At 32.9% G+C, this 15,413-nt stretch overlaps 1 protein-coding gene across 2 annotated transcripts; it reads left to right on the top strand.

Annotated features, from left to right (window-relative positions):
- The first annotated feature begins 211 nt into the window (after positions 1–211).
- Positions 212–3,036, top strand: LOC110690049 (WUSCHEL-related homeobox 4-like). Of its 2 annotated transcripts, none has more exons than XM_021866877.1 (3): positions 212–765; positions 1,472–1,774; positions 2,610–3,036. In XM_021866877.1, the coding sequence occupies exons 1-3, from the start codon at positions 520–522 to the stop codon at positions 2,763–2,765; spliced, it is 705 nt and encodes a 234-aa protein (XP_021722569.1). In that variant the 5' UTR covers positions 212–519; the 3' UTR covers positions 2,766–3,036. The 2 variants fall into 2 exon arrangements, with proteins under 2 accessions (XP_021722569.1, XP_021722570.1); XM_021866878.1 differs by having other exon boundaries at positions 214–765; positions 2,613–3,036.
- The last annotated feature ends 12,377 nt before the right edge of the window (positions 3,037–15,413 follow it).

The raw sequence follows: 15,413 nt of genomic DNA, 5'->3' as shown, positions 1-15,413 counted from the left end.
AACACATAGTAAAGTTAAATTGCTAAGCCCTACTGATATGAGAGGCAAACAAAGGGCACCGAAAAGCACACACATAATGTAATGATGAAAGCAAGAAAAACACGTCCATCCCTCCTTTGATTAGACTCCTCAACAACACACGCATACATTTTACCCACACGCTCATTACCCATCTAATTACCATCATTCTCATTCATTCATTCACTCACTTTTTTTTTTTCTTTTTCCAACTTTTATTCAATTCTTTTTGGTATTAGAAATCATAAGTCAACCTCACCTCATCATTTGGTCTTGGTTCTTCCAAACACCACCTCATTTCCCACTTTCTTTTCTCACCTTTACTATCATCAATCTTCTTTCATTCTCTTGTCCTTCATTCTTTTCTACTTATATCTTTCTCTTTATATCTCTACCATTATTATTATTCATTATCATCATCATTATCATTATATCTCTATATAATTAGAGACTAATTACGTTGGCGCTCTCCATCGTTCATTCATTCTATTTTTCGTCGTCATGGGTAGTAGTAGCATGAAGGTGCACCCCTTTGCACGTGGCATTTGGGATAATCATCAATCTCATGACTCCCAAGCCGCCCTTTCTCTCGGATGCAAACGGTTTCGGCCTCTTGCTCCTAAGGTTGCCACCAACAATGTTGTTAATAACCCTAGTTTTGATCTCAAAAGCTTCATTAAACCCGAGAGCGGTCCAAGAAAGGTTGTTTCCCCTTCTGATCATAAGAAAGATTCAGCCACTCAACAGGTAATTCATAATCCTAGTTTAATTACTAATGCCTTGATCTTTTTTAATTTTTTTTTTCATAAACATTGCCTCATCGTAAAGGAACTTAGTTTAGCTAGGTGTGTAGTACTAAGAATGAGAGGACAACCTTATATATTAAGCAATTATATGTTCTCGGCATGAACATTATGTATGCTAATTATTACTTGTTCGGTTAGACTTGGTACGTAAAGTTCCAGGCCACTAAATATTATGAAGTATAATATAATGTTATACATCCTCTGTTCTCTTTTACATGGAATAATTTTATTTTTATGCTTACTAATGAATACCTTCACTTATCAATATTTATAATTACCTTAAAAAAGATTGATAATTTGCAATAAATTATATTATTGCGATCTGAAAATGACACAACTAAAGGAGAATAAGAGAGGAAATATATGCTAATGTAATGAATGTTATTTGAACTTAACTGAATCCTAACTTATCAGAACTTAATTGAAGTTATCTGAACTTATTTTAATTGTAATTTGTACTTAGGTAACTTTTGTGAGAACTAATTTAATTGAATTTATCTTATGTGAACTTTACTGAAGTTATTAGACTTAAAATAAGTGACAATAAGGTGAACAAAACACACCCTTAGTTAAACATATACTTGTACATTGCTACTGCTAAATGCTATATATATGCTAGTCACATGAAGATCGATCTTATTTGGTAGGTGGAATCGCATCCGGGAGGAACGAGATGGAACCCTACACAAGAGCAGATAGGGATCTTAGAGATGTTGTACAGAGGAGGAATGCGGACACCAAATGCACAACAGATAGAGCAGATAACGGAGCAACTAAGCAAGTACGGCAAGATCGAAGGGAAGAATGTATTTTACTGGTTTCAAAATCATAAAGCTCGTGAAAGACAAAAGCAGAAGCGCAGTAACCTTGGCCTTAGTCACAATCCCAGGACACCTACTGCTTCTCCTACTCAAATTGACACTTCCGTTACATTAACTCTAGACACAAGGGTATGTATATATACGTGCAATATAATTATGTATACCTATTTATTACAGAGTGCATTTTGTCAATTGTCACATATATTACTAAAGGTGTGTTCTATTCATCTGATTTTCACTTAACCAAAACATAAGTGAACTAGTCTGAACTTAACTGGACTTATTAGAACTTATATTAATTGTAATTTAAACTTGGATAACTCTTATCAGAACATATTTTTCATGAACTTAACTTAATTGAACTTATCTAAACTTATCTGAACGTATTAATTCTGAAATAAATGATGATCGGAAAACTAATTGTTTGTCATGATAGTCTCAAAAAATACATCACTACTTAAGTCAAAGGTTTAATTTTATTGAGAATCATGACATATTTTTAATCATGACGGAATTGGTACAACTATAACAACTATTTTTGTATAGAGAGTGTATACATATACATATACATATATATATATATGTATGGAATTGCTAGAATGAGAAATGAGAAAATGAGAAAACCAGTAATATTCCAATACATGTCATTGTTAATATATGAGAAAGTCGAAAATAAAAAGAGGAGGAAATTTGAATTTAAAACCAAAATGATGTGTTAGAATATTATTGGCTTTCTCATTTTCTCATTTGATTAAGATATGTAATGATGTTAAGTCTTTCTTTTTTGCTTATACATAGTAGTTGTCTGTAAAAAAAAATCGCATTACTTTACAACCAAAGTGGGGTTCACATTATTTCTTCTAGATTACATTATAATGTAAATCACTAACCTACTTATGTAAGTTACGTTGTTTACAAATACGTCTTAATTAAAATTTTAATCAATTTATTGTTATGCTTGTAGCAGGCGGACATAGAAGAGCAACAGATAAGTCCATACAAGAGGAAGTATAGGAGCTGGCCAACATTCCAATGCTCGGACACGAACCCGAAGAAGGATCATATGAATGAGGAAGACAAAACCCTTGAGCTATTCCCATTGCACCCGGAAAGCCGATGAATAATGAAGGATGATTTATCATATGTAACTTTCATTATAATTATGCAGTAAATTTTTCTTAATTAGTATTATTATTGTAGCTAGTATTAGTATTATTTATCTTAATTATGCTATCATGATGATGGAGATGCGCTTTTCTTTCTTCTTTTCCCTTTTTTTCTCATATAGGAAAAGAAGAAAGACAAGATGATCTATCTTTGTAATAACAGTTAGTTATGTTATTATGCTCCTTCTGATTAATGCCAGATTTTCTGACTTTTTAAGGCTCAAAGTGCATTGCAACTGTCTTTTTCTTTTATCAAGTATTTATTTTTAATTGTTGCACTTAGTGGTGGGGTGATCCTTTTGACTATAAGAATTAAGTTGATGAATAAAAGGATTTCAGATTTATTGCTTTCAGCTAAAGGACACTGAAGTCTATGTACCAATATATATATTTTTACTCTTCCTGAGTTTATCTATATTAGTATTATTATAATTAGTTCTTTAAGTTAGTTTATTAAAAAACTCCTCAAAAATTAAAAATCTACAATGAAAATGAAAGATCTCTTTAAAATTTAAAATTAAATGCACCATCTCCTCTTATTTTATTTATTTATTTGAGATGAGTTTATCTCCTTGATAAACAAAAGATGTTTATCAAATGACAAAAATGTAAATAAATCAACAACTTTTTTAAAAAAAGAGTTTTATTCGCATTCATATCCATTAAACTTGCTTCTTTAAAAATAATAATAATAATAATTATTATTATTATTATTATTTGTCAAACATCTCTATTTTACCTAGTAATAACCATATCAAATAATTAGTATTGAGTTTTGTATTAGGGCTATGAATTTACAAGTTATAATATATGAAGTATTTACTAGCTGAGAACTTTTGAGATATATATATATATACATATACTATCTAAGCAAAATATGGTTAATAAGTTTTAAATAGCTGGCTTAAAAAGATTAAGCAGTGCATTATTTAAAGGTAGAGAATATGAAGTAACACTTATAATGACCGTGTATTTTTTTAGAAGGTAAGATAAAAACATTAATTAGAATGTCCTCCTCACGAGGGGTATATATTTACATATGTTTGATTGTTAGGTTTTCATATCCTATAGTTTGATGAATACAAATCCTCTAATCAAGCCTAAACTAACAAATGATATGCCCCATAAGTGTTAATTAGATAACAATGGAATTTTTCACTACTAAAGCACCTTATTGCATAGGTGTTGCTCTAAAAACTTTTAAGGTAAGAGGAATATCACTTATTACATACTACATCCTAGAGGTGACAATTATTAGGTCGTGTAACTAATTTTGAGTTTGATTGATTTATGGTGTATTCAATCAAATGAGTTTGATTAAGCTTTAGTTATTTGACCAATAAACTTAATTAATACGGAGAAAGAGAAATAAACCAGTCTCAACTATATATATAGCTGGGTTAATTTTTAATCAACTTATGTTTAATTACATTACGAGTTGCATAAATTGGGTTGAGTGTTATTATAACAGTACATGGTATATATACAATTTGACAAATACAAGATCTGTATTATGCTATATAAGAAAGTTGGCAAGCATACATTACTACATTAGGCTATAAAAGGGGACAACTTACAGCCAAACATATCACGAACACAAGTGGCTAATTTTTGGTGTGGGACCATTAAAAGATTTACGTCAAGGGAGAAAACTAGAAAAGTAAAAACATGGTTGAATTTCAAAAATATTTGGCATTGCTTTTATCATTAACAAACTCGAAATTATGCCATGCACTATGGCAGATTGGACAATGTCATCACAATTCGCGCTAAATTCTAGTGTTCATGGATTAGGTGGTGCGTCATTTCAAAAATGCAATAGTGTATTTATTCGGCCTAATTTAGGGATACATAAGTGCTTAGTTTGTTCGAAAATACTCCCTCCAATTTTTTTTGAAGTGTCCTATTGGGGGAAAATATCTTGCGTGCACTTGGTCCATAATAATATTATTGGACCTGATACTTATACACACACAGCCGACATTACATTAAACGTAGTAACCTTTATTTTAATATAATAACCTTTATTAAAACTTGTGTGACCTTTAATATTATTGTGAACCTGAATTTAAATTTTAACATAGTGACCTTAATTATTCATATTGATCTGTACATAAAAAATTTCATTAAAAAAAACTTCTTATAGCCCTTATAATTAGAGTTGTCATAAGCTGACCCGACCCGAAAATTTACTCGAACCCGTTTATTAACCGACCTGTTTGAACCCGAAAAATGGTGACCCGAACTCGATATGACCCGACTTGAAACTAACCCTATACCCGAGTTAACCCGAGTATTTGAGACCCGAACCCGAACATGAACCGACCTGGAGATGACGCAACCTGAATATAACCTGTAAATTATTGACTTAAACTGAACCCGACCTGGACCAAGATTGACCCAAACCTGCTTTAACCTGTCAAAACCCGAATTTAACCCGACCTCAATTCAAACCGACCTGTTACTAACCCGATTCGAATTTAACCTGACCTATTACTAACCCAACCCGAAATTTAACACGACTTGTTATTGACCCGACCCAAATTCAGTCTGAATTGTTCCTGACCCATTTCAAACTCATAAATAAAGATATTATTGTAGATATTGACTAGCTACATAAATATATATACAATAATTAGAGAATATATGCTAAATATATTCTAAGCTACTCGTAAAGTCGTAACTTTGTAAGGCTAAAACTACTCTATATTTATATTGATCTAAGTATTTTATCTTGGATGCAGGGAGACCAAGTCGATCCAGCAAAAGAAAGAAGCATCATCCCCAAATTTATGTATATATTTGTTGTATGGTCAAAGGAGATAATTAGCTTCCTAATTATAGGCTATATTTGCCTAGTATGTTGCCATATATAATGTCATACATGAAAGGGTTGAGATTAAGGTTACACTTTATTAATCCCAACTATCGTCGATTTAATTTTAATAATCTCAACTAAGCTTTACTTTTTAATAATCCTAACTATGACCTGACTTTCCCTCCGATAGACCCAAAAATTGATTATTTGCTGAAAGGGTAAACTTTTTTCTGTTTTTAAACACCACATGTTAGCACGTGATTGGCATAATATTAATAAATAAATAAATAAATAATCTATCCAACCAACCCCCACCGTGAAATCCCAACGACCCACAGCCAACTGAAAACCGGCTGGCCACCTCCCTAACCCCCCGAAAATGACCGCACCAAATCTGGGTTTCAACTGCAACCAAAGCAACAGCAATTAGTGCGAAATTGGTGCGAATCTAGTTCAACTGCAACCGTAACCAAAGCAACAGCATGGGTTGCGGTTGCCGCTGCAATCGCTGGTGGCTGCCGCAGCTTTGGTTGCGCCATTGCGATGGTTGCTGCTGCTTTGGTTGCGCCATTGCGGTGGCCGCTGCTTTAGTTGTGCCATTGCGATGGCTACTACATCTTTTATTGTGCCATTGCGGTGGCTGCCACTGCTTTGGTTGCGCCATTGCGGTGAGCGGAGATTGTTTTCAAGGGATTGGAAGATCGGTGGTTTGGGGTAAGGAGTGGGAGTGGGCCGGCTAAGGTGGTTTTTGGGGTTTGGAGGGGACTGTCGGCCATTTTTTGGGGTCTAGGGGAGACGGTCGGTCGTTTTCCGACCAGATGGCGGTTGGTTGTGGCGTTTCTCGGTGGTGGGATGGGGTGGTGGCTGTTAAGGTTTTTAGTTTTATTTTCTTTTTTATTTTTTATTTTTTTTTTAAATTATAGACCAATCACATGCTGACATGTGTATTGGTTACCTATTGCAACAAGTCGTTGATTTGGTGTTGACCGGTTAGAACTATTGGAGGCAAAGTCATGGCATAGTTAGGATTATTAAAAAATAAATCTTAATTGGGATTATTAGAAGTAAATTGGCCATAGTTGGAATTATTAAAGTGTATTTTTCCTCAGATTAATTGTATTATTCACAAAGAATTACATCCTATTTTATTTTTCTTCTAATAACTATCTAGGACGCGTCATATCAATTATTTTCCTATTATTGTTTTTTATCCTAAATTTATGATTTATTTTCCTATTAAATATTATTCTAATATTGTTAATAAAGTTCTTTATTATCAAATGTATTACAATATGTAAAAAAAATGTATAAAAATTTATGAATACTACTACTTTTTGGATGCATGTGCATTCTTTATTTCAATATAGTAATTACGATTTACGAATACTACTACTTTTTAGGTGCAAGTTCATTTTATATTTCAATTTAGAGTTTACAATTTACGAATACTACTTCTTTTTAGATGCAAGTTCATTTGATATTTCAATTAAGTAATTCCATATAACTATATAAACTCCTTTTATTGGTCTTTTTTTTTTATCTAATTTTATTACTTATTTGCCTATTTAATCTTATTTAAACGTTTTAAAAATAATGCCATTCAAATGTTTCAAAATAAAAAAATAAAAAAAATAATGACATTAAAAAAAAAAGTTATCTCGAATATGAACTTATTTAAAACAATTTAGATGATTTCAAATAAAATAAATTTAGAAAAAAAAAAGATAATTTCATATAAAATAACTCAGATATCTTATTTAAGTAGAAGGATTGTGAATAGAATATGGACTGAACTTATTTTAACTTATCTAAACTAAACCTATTTTATCCGAATTTATATGAACTTATTATATTTTATCTAAACTTATTTGAACATGTCATCTCATATATGAACTTATCTGAAATTGTTATCCCTAAACTGAGTGAAAATAATGTGAATAGATCGTGATAGGGTTTTTGTAATACCCTGTAAATTTCCTTCCTTTAAAATACTCTTTTTACTCTACATAAAACCCTTTTTAGGAAATAACCAAAATATTACCGCCAACGTGATAACAGCTAAGGCAAATTTTCAAAGTCACACAGCGGAAGTCTAAAAATAAAAACCAACTTCTAAAATTAAAACTTGAGTTCACAACCTCAAAACAAATGTAGAATAAAACATTCACAAGTTGGAACAAATTCGAACATGGCTTTTCTTAAAAACCAATTAAAAACAAACATAATAATGTTAGTCCATAACCAATCAATAATTCAAAAATATTAAAACTAAGAAACATAACAAGTAACTCTCTGCACTCTATCCCATCATGCTCCTTATGCTTCAAGTACCTGTTACTTCCTCTTTACTCAACTCTCTACTCACCATATAAATGGGTCATAGTAGGGTCAATCCAAAAGAAATCCATACACAAACAACAAAGTACAAATCAGCAAAGCTAAGTACATATGCACCACACTAACATGAATATCCTAGCATCAAAATAAAAGTAATAATTAAAATATGTTCGCCACACAATCACAAGTCAACTTACCTTTGACTCATAACTAGCTATAGTAATTATTAATAATTTTGGATTACGCATCGAACGGGTTTCGTCCTTGAAAATAGCCCATTTAAATATGGACCTTCCAATCAGGGAGCTACCCCAATTGGCACCTACTATGTCACCTTGTGACGGAATTTTAGCGCATTAATAATAAAAGAAAGTACAGCGTCCTGTACCCCTGTAGAAACTATGGTTAAATATAAAACCCCATAAATCCCCCCATATGTTCATACTCAAGGTATATACGTTCTAAGAGTTTTGGTGCGTATCCTCTTACACTTTACGTAATTTACCAATTTAACTTGTTATGACTTAAACCAATCAATCAAGAATAAACATGACAACAATCAACACATACTTCCAATTCATTCTTGAATTAATTAGTGAGCACATACTATTTATTTTAATTAAGGTTCCTTGCCTAGTTTTGTGCACAAAATTGCACGATTACTACCTTGGTGCATAAAATACACTACTAAATTTCCTTCGAATTCAACTTACATGAGCGAGTAAATAAATAAGCTAACTTCTTGACTCAATACCAATAATAAATGGGTGAGAAATAAACTCATGAATCATGTTCAATAAATATAACTTTAGCTCTTTAACTCATATATAAGCCTTGCTTATTAAATACATGCTTTCTTGATACTTGAAAATAAAACATACTTCCATGATTCATACATATTCAACTTGTATCATGCCTCAAATAACATATTCACATGCTTGCATAACAATTCATGCTCAAACAATATCAATTCCAAACATATAATCAACCAAACATGCTATTAATTCATCACTTACATCATACTTTACAAATCTTAGCATGACACTATACATACACAAATATTCTTGTGCACATACGTACCATGAAAAACGCCTAATCTTGGCCACACTCGCTAGAAATCACCTACCTTAAAGCTTCCTACAAATAAGAATAAATAACTATAATTAATCTACTATTCTCACAAATTTCCAGTAACCTATAATACACTTTAAACCTTACTAATTAACCCAATTTAATGACATAAAAGTCATAAAACCTTTACTTTAAGTGGGTACCTCAAATCCTTTCAAAAAGACTTAATTTTTATGACTTAAATAAAATTCCAGCATACTTATTTAATATAAAACATCACAAATAGACTAGAAAATCATATTTAAATCATCAAAACCTTTTTCCCTTTTATGGGAAATTAAACCCTAACTCAATAATTAAAAAGTAGTGTATATAGATAAATTTCAGCATTAATTTGAGCGCTTTAAACTCATTAAAACATGTTTAAACCACTAATTAAACAACAACAACAACCTAGGATCAAACCCTAACCATAAACATTAAATTCCCAAATTCTAGAGTTTGTAAATTAGGGTTTTTGATTTTGATTGAATAAAAAATCTGAAAATTATATAAATAATTTAACATCAAATACCCAAAATCAATACCTAAACATAATCAAAATCATGCTTTAAATTAATAAAAACAATAGAATTAAATTAGGAAGATAAAATAGTTTTTTTTTATTTTTTTTTTATATTTTTTTATAATAATACCAAACCGCAAAAACAAGAGGAGAGAGAAGGAGGGGGTGGTCGGCGGTGCGCCGGCTGCTGCTGCTGCTGGCTGCCGGTGGTCGCCGGTGGCTAGTGGTGGCACCAGTGGCTGCCGGCGTGCGTGAGGGGGAAGAGGAGAGAGGCGTGGGAGAAGAAAGAAAAAGAAGAGGAAAAAAAGAGAGGAAAAATAAGGAGAAAAACGAGAGAGAAAATAAAGAGAAAACTTTAGGATTTTTGTGAAATCTGACAATAATGATTTTAGAGTGAAAAATCTTGAGGTTTTGAAGTATTTATACTCCCCTTTTAAAACAAAAACATATAATTACAAAACTGCCATTACTAAATCCTACTCCCCCTTAATTTCTTCCTTTGGGACAAACTTGTTGGGCTCTTAAGTGTCCTTAATTTTCCAACATGTTGATCCAATCATTTAAATAAAGATAACCCAATTCAAAACACTTTTATTACCTTAATTAATGACTCATATTATTTTATGCACACTTACATAATATTTAAATAATTAATTTCTTTTAAAATGAAATGAATCATTTTAATTTATAAAAATAAATAAAATAAATAATTTACATATATAAAAATATTATTAAAAATACGGAGTATTATAAGTTTGAACTTATCTTCTAAAAATCTAAATTAAAATTATCTTACTAAAATTAATATGATTTAAATATTATATGGTTATTTAACTATATTCATACATAATTACATCCGTTGGAGGGTTGGCCTGGTTTGGTTTTTTTTAGATTTAAATATTATATGGTTATTTAACTATATTCATACATAATTGCATCCGTTGGAGGGTTGGCCTGGTTTGGTTTCCACACAACGGATGTGATCGAACATAAGTTATACCGTGGAAGGATTTGTCCACTGTGTTAGGACATCCGTATATCCAAAAAAGGTGGCTCTGATTATACCCTTGAAGGACGGTGAGATGATTTCGTACAAGTCAATCGGCTAGAAGCTGGGGACACGTTAACATTCTACTATTTTGTTTTTGTTTTTTAAAAACAAACCAGCGATAAGCGTATATTAATAGATCGTTCAAAGCTACATCCAAAACACAAATTAGGATTACATCATTCCACACTCTCTCACCAATTTTCCATGGTTGGAAATGGGCCAAATCATGTACTACTTTATTCCCACTTCGTTTGACAAAAGACCAAGAACAAGTATCAGAGCTAGAACAAGCATCTAAGATTATTGATTAAATGAAAGGCATTGGAGTCACACGTACGCCTCCGCAACGCCTCAATCACAACCAAGCAATCTTCCTTCACCGCATTCTACTATTTGTTTGATGGAGAGTTGCGCATCAAGGTTAAAAGGAATGATTTGGTCTTCCATCCTTAGTATAACTATGATCTTGAGGAATTTGATATGGGCATTGGATCTAATTTTGCAAGAAAATCCTCTCTATATTTGCTTCTTCGTTAAAAGCAATAGATACAAGACATAGAGTGGAAATTTTCATTCGAGATAATGGATTAAAGCGATGATGTCTATAAAATCATACAACATATTACACATTATTGTAAGTTTATGCTTATATCTAAGAATAAAATTTAATTAACTTCAAATTATTTCCTGTATGTTGGTATTTCTTAATTTTTGTTTAAACTTGCGCAAAATGTCCTTTTTGATTTCACCAACAAACACCTTCACCATGTCGGATTCGAGGGATTCGAAATAGTTGGTGTATAATCCTAGAAATTTCCTTCCTTCAAAATACCTATTTTACCTCTTTTAAAATACGAAATAGGAAATAACTAAGACATTACCGCTACCATGATAATGGCTAAGGCTTTATCAAAGACACACATCGGAAGACATTTTCAAACTTTTCGAAATAAAAACAATGTTCAGTAATCAAACCAAACGAAAGTAAAGTAAATCAAACTCAAGACAAAGTCAAACCTATAACTTGGAACCATTGTAGGCCCTTTCAAAACCAAACCAATATTTAAAACCAATACGTTAGTCTCATCAGGCAAATAAATATTATTCATAACAAATAAAGCAAATCATATTCTCATAAAGACTAAACAAGATTCGTTCATCACTCATTTCCACATCATGGATATGTTGCGATACCTAAAAATCTTCTCTTTATTCTGTCCCAATTACTCGCCTTAAGAAACAGGTCATCGTAGGGCCAAGATAAAGACAAGATCAAACACACAAAACAACAACAATCAGCAATGCTGAGTACATAAGCGTAAACGAAACACATTAACATGCATACAACCTAGCATCATTTATCTTACCTTAGTCTTGTGTTAAACATACAACCAATCATACAAACATAAGAAAACTCATTTTTTTATTTGATTACACATCGAACGATTTTCAACCAAATCTCTGCCCCAAAAAATTGGGATAAACAACTCTGGGAGCTAACCGGGTAGGCACCAATGTCACTTATGAGTGACGAACGTCTCTGCACATAATAATAATGAAAGGAAAGTATAGCATCCTGTACCCCCAGTAGAATCTATGGTTAAATATAAAACCCCATAACTCCCCCCATATGTTCTTACGTACTCAAGGTATATATGTTCCTGAGAGTTTTGGTGCGTAACCTCTTTCGCTTTACGATAGTTACATCTTACACTTGGTGATAACTCTCAATCAACAAAACAATCAACCAACATGAATCATTCAAGCAATCAAACATTTCGATTTAATTCTTAAATAATTAATGACCGCATTCAATTTGTTGTTAAACCCTTTTTAAAACTACATCGGTGTATAAACACCTTAAGCGCATAAAGCACCGCAAATCCTATCCTTTGGTGTATAATTTATAATTTATCTTAAGTGCACATAAGCACCGCAATATATTTATCCCTGTGTACTAAGACACTTAAATAGCTCAATTCTCATGCTTAAAGTGTTAATAAAAATTATATAAATCATACAAAAATTCTCTTTCAATATTCCAAACTTAATTAAATATTTAGTTTAATAAACATGCTCTTAATCCTATCAATATTAAAAGTGTGGTCCATATACAATTTTAAAACATCACCAATTCCAACAATATTCCATTCCAAATAATTATGCCTCCTCAACCAATCATCAAATCCAATTCAATTCCACAAAACCAATTCAATCGAACAATACAAACCAATTCCTAGCATGATACTAAATTGGAATTAATAAAATAAATCCTACGCTTACATACCTCGAATATGAACGTAAGATCGCCGCAACTACACAAAATACGTCTCTTGAAATTCTCCTACAATCAATAATTACCAATAGGCATTAATACTTACTTTAAGCAAATTCCCAACTATATAAACATGTGTAAAAATACTTTTAAACCTCTTAAAACATGTTGTGTAAATTAATTACAATTACTTAGTTTTACTCTCAACTAATGGGTAATTAGAAAATCATTGAAGCTAGAAACTCATAAACTAGCCTTTACAATAAAATTCCAGCATTATAAAAGCAATAAAACTTGTTGAAAATTAGTTTAAAAACATTATTTTCAATGCTCTAATTCAACCATAACAATTTCCCATCAATAATCATCAATTATAAAACCTAAGGTTTCACAAATTTGGGGCTTTTTAATATAAACATGCATACTAATTTGGGTAAAAATACCCTAGCCACGTGGTCCAACCATATAGTGACATGTGTCACCCTCAGAGGCGCCCAAAATGGGCCAACCAGGATGAGACACGTGGCACGCCAGTCATGAGGGGAAAATGGCGGCCTTTAAGGGCCCAATTCCCGAGGCGCCTCAAAACGGCGGAGCCCACCTCCCAAGGTTAAATGACCTAGGGAGGGGCATAATTACCCATGTCTTATAAATAGGGACATTTACCCCATTTGGGGGCAAATTCATTTAATACAACTTTATCTGATTAATACATCAATCAATCACTATTCACTGACAACAGAGAAAAACACCTGATCTCGGGATCCGAGAAAACCTACTTACTTTCCGCATTTATTACACTCCATCCATTACTAACTTAAGCGTTGGAGGCGGAACTCCGAACACCTGATCTAGTCTTGGTGATGTAACTCTCCCGCACGACACATTAGAAAACCTCGAAACATTTGGTGCCGTATGTGGGAGATTACCTCTAAGATGACTTCTCTAGAACCTGTATCGCCTCCTGAGGACAGACGTCCAGAATGAGCAGAGGTCCATTCGGACCATGATACCGAGTCTGAACCAGAGGTCGAAGTACATACGACCGGTGATGGTTCCCTGATCATAAGGCGCATCCGTTCCAAAGACAACAAGGAGCGGGATGCTAACCAGGCTAGTGCAAGAAAGTCAGCCAAGAAGCCTCAACTGATGGGCCAAATGCTCACATTACTTGTTCAGAGTTCTTAAATTTTATGACAAAATTCAAGGGCGAGATGAAAAACCTGATCAAGAGTCAGGCGGTTGGCCCAATGATGTGAATTAAGAGGCTAATTCTTCTGAAGTATCTAATACACTTTTAGAAGGTCCTAACCCCATTATATGCTGCCCAAACAAGGAAAGCAACAAGGAAAGGTTCAATAGCTTAATGGAGAAAGAAAGAAGCATGATTTACAAAGAAGACGAAATAGCACATTTGACTTCCAGCGAGAATTCCAACTGCCATGCGCCGACCAGACCCCACGCGCTGGCTCCCTAGCTCCGGCCTGGACTCACCTTGACAATGGACATGCGCGTGCATCTCCTTGGAGGCGTGTGCAACGAGTTTTGGCTCCGAGATGAAATGGATGATTTTTGTTTTACTTAGTTTTTTTCTAGAGTTTTGCTAGCAAGTTTTTACCTTTCACTTGAAAGGGTATTTCTTGGTTTAAGCACTTAGGATTACTCTTATTTTCTGTTATTTTAGTTTAATAAGTTTTCTTAGTTTATTAGGATTTGTTTAAGTAATTATAGGCTGAGTCAAACTAGTCTTACTGCTAGTTTCCTAATCTAAGTAGAACTAATTTTCCTATTCTATTTAGGTTACTTAGAGCTAAAGGCTAGGGGCTTGTCCTAGCCCTATTAGGTTTAGAATAACTTATTTTTAGTCAATAAATAGTTGTAATTTCTTGGCTTTGTAATATAGATAACAAATAGACAAAAATTCAGTTGAACATAAATTTCATCGTTTAGCTTTTGCTTAAACAATTTTTGCTAGTTTTCAATTCAAGGAGTTGGTTGAAGATTAAACATTAAACACTTAGTTTCTAGGAGTAGGCTAAGAGTTTAATTTCAAAATAATTAGCGTCCAGGAGTGGGTTAATTAATTTGGGGATTCGAATCTTTAGTTTCAGGAGTGATCTTGTGAGGAGGAATATCGGTTTGTTTATATTCAATTTTAAAAAAATCCTTCAAGGTTGGATCTTTATTTCAAGATTGTGGGTTTTCTAAAAACTTGACTAAACAAGGGGTTAGAATCCACATCACCCAATCAAAAGACAACCGGCCAAGGAAACTTCTCGTACTAAGAAGGCCAAGAAAGTTAAGGATAGGGAACCCACTCTGCATCCTAAGCAAAAGGAGGGGGCCAAGCCCTTAATTGACAGGACCAAATTCTGTCTCCCAAAGACGTCGAAGAGGAAGCCCATCCGGCACATAGAGTCGGATGGCAGCAAGAAAACTTACACTGATGCTCAGCAAATCATCGAGCACATAAGGAGTTAGCTAT

The sequence above is a fragment of the Chenopodium quinoa genome, unplaced genomic scaffold, assembly GCF_001683475.1.
Source record: "Chenopodium quinoa cultivar QQ74 unplaced genomic scaffold, ASM168347v1, whole genome shotgun sequence".
Lineage (NCBI taxonomy): Eukaryota > Viridiplantae > Streptophyta > Magnoliopsida > Caryophyllales > Amaranthaceae > Chenopodium > Chenopodium quinoa.
The sequence above is the reverse complement of the archived record's forward strand: the minus strand, read 5'-3'. Positions and strand labels throughout refer to the sequence as shown.

What these genes read in the sequence shown, in the direction of transcription:
- LOC110690049 (XM_021866877.1), top strand. Translation starts at nt 520, where the DNA reads ATGGGTAGTAGTAGCATGAAGGTGCACCCCTTTGCACGTGGCATTTGG. An exon ending in AAGATTCAGCCACTCAACAG is followed by an intron (nt 766 to 1,471) that starts GTAATTCATAAT and finishes CTTATTTGGTAG; the next exon opens with GTGGAATCGCATCCGGGAGG. An exon ending in CATTAACTCTAGACACAAGG is followed by an intron (nt 1,775 to 2,609) that starts GTATGTATATAT and finishes TTATGCTTGTAG; the next exon opens with CAGGCGGACATAGAAGAGCA.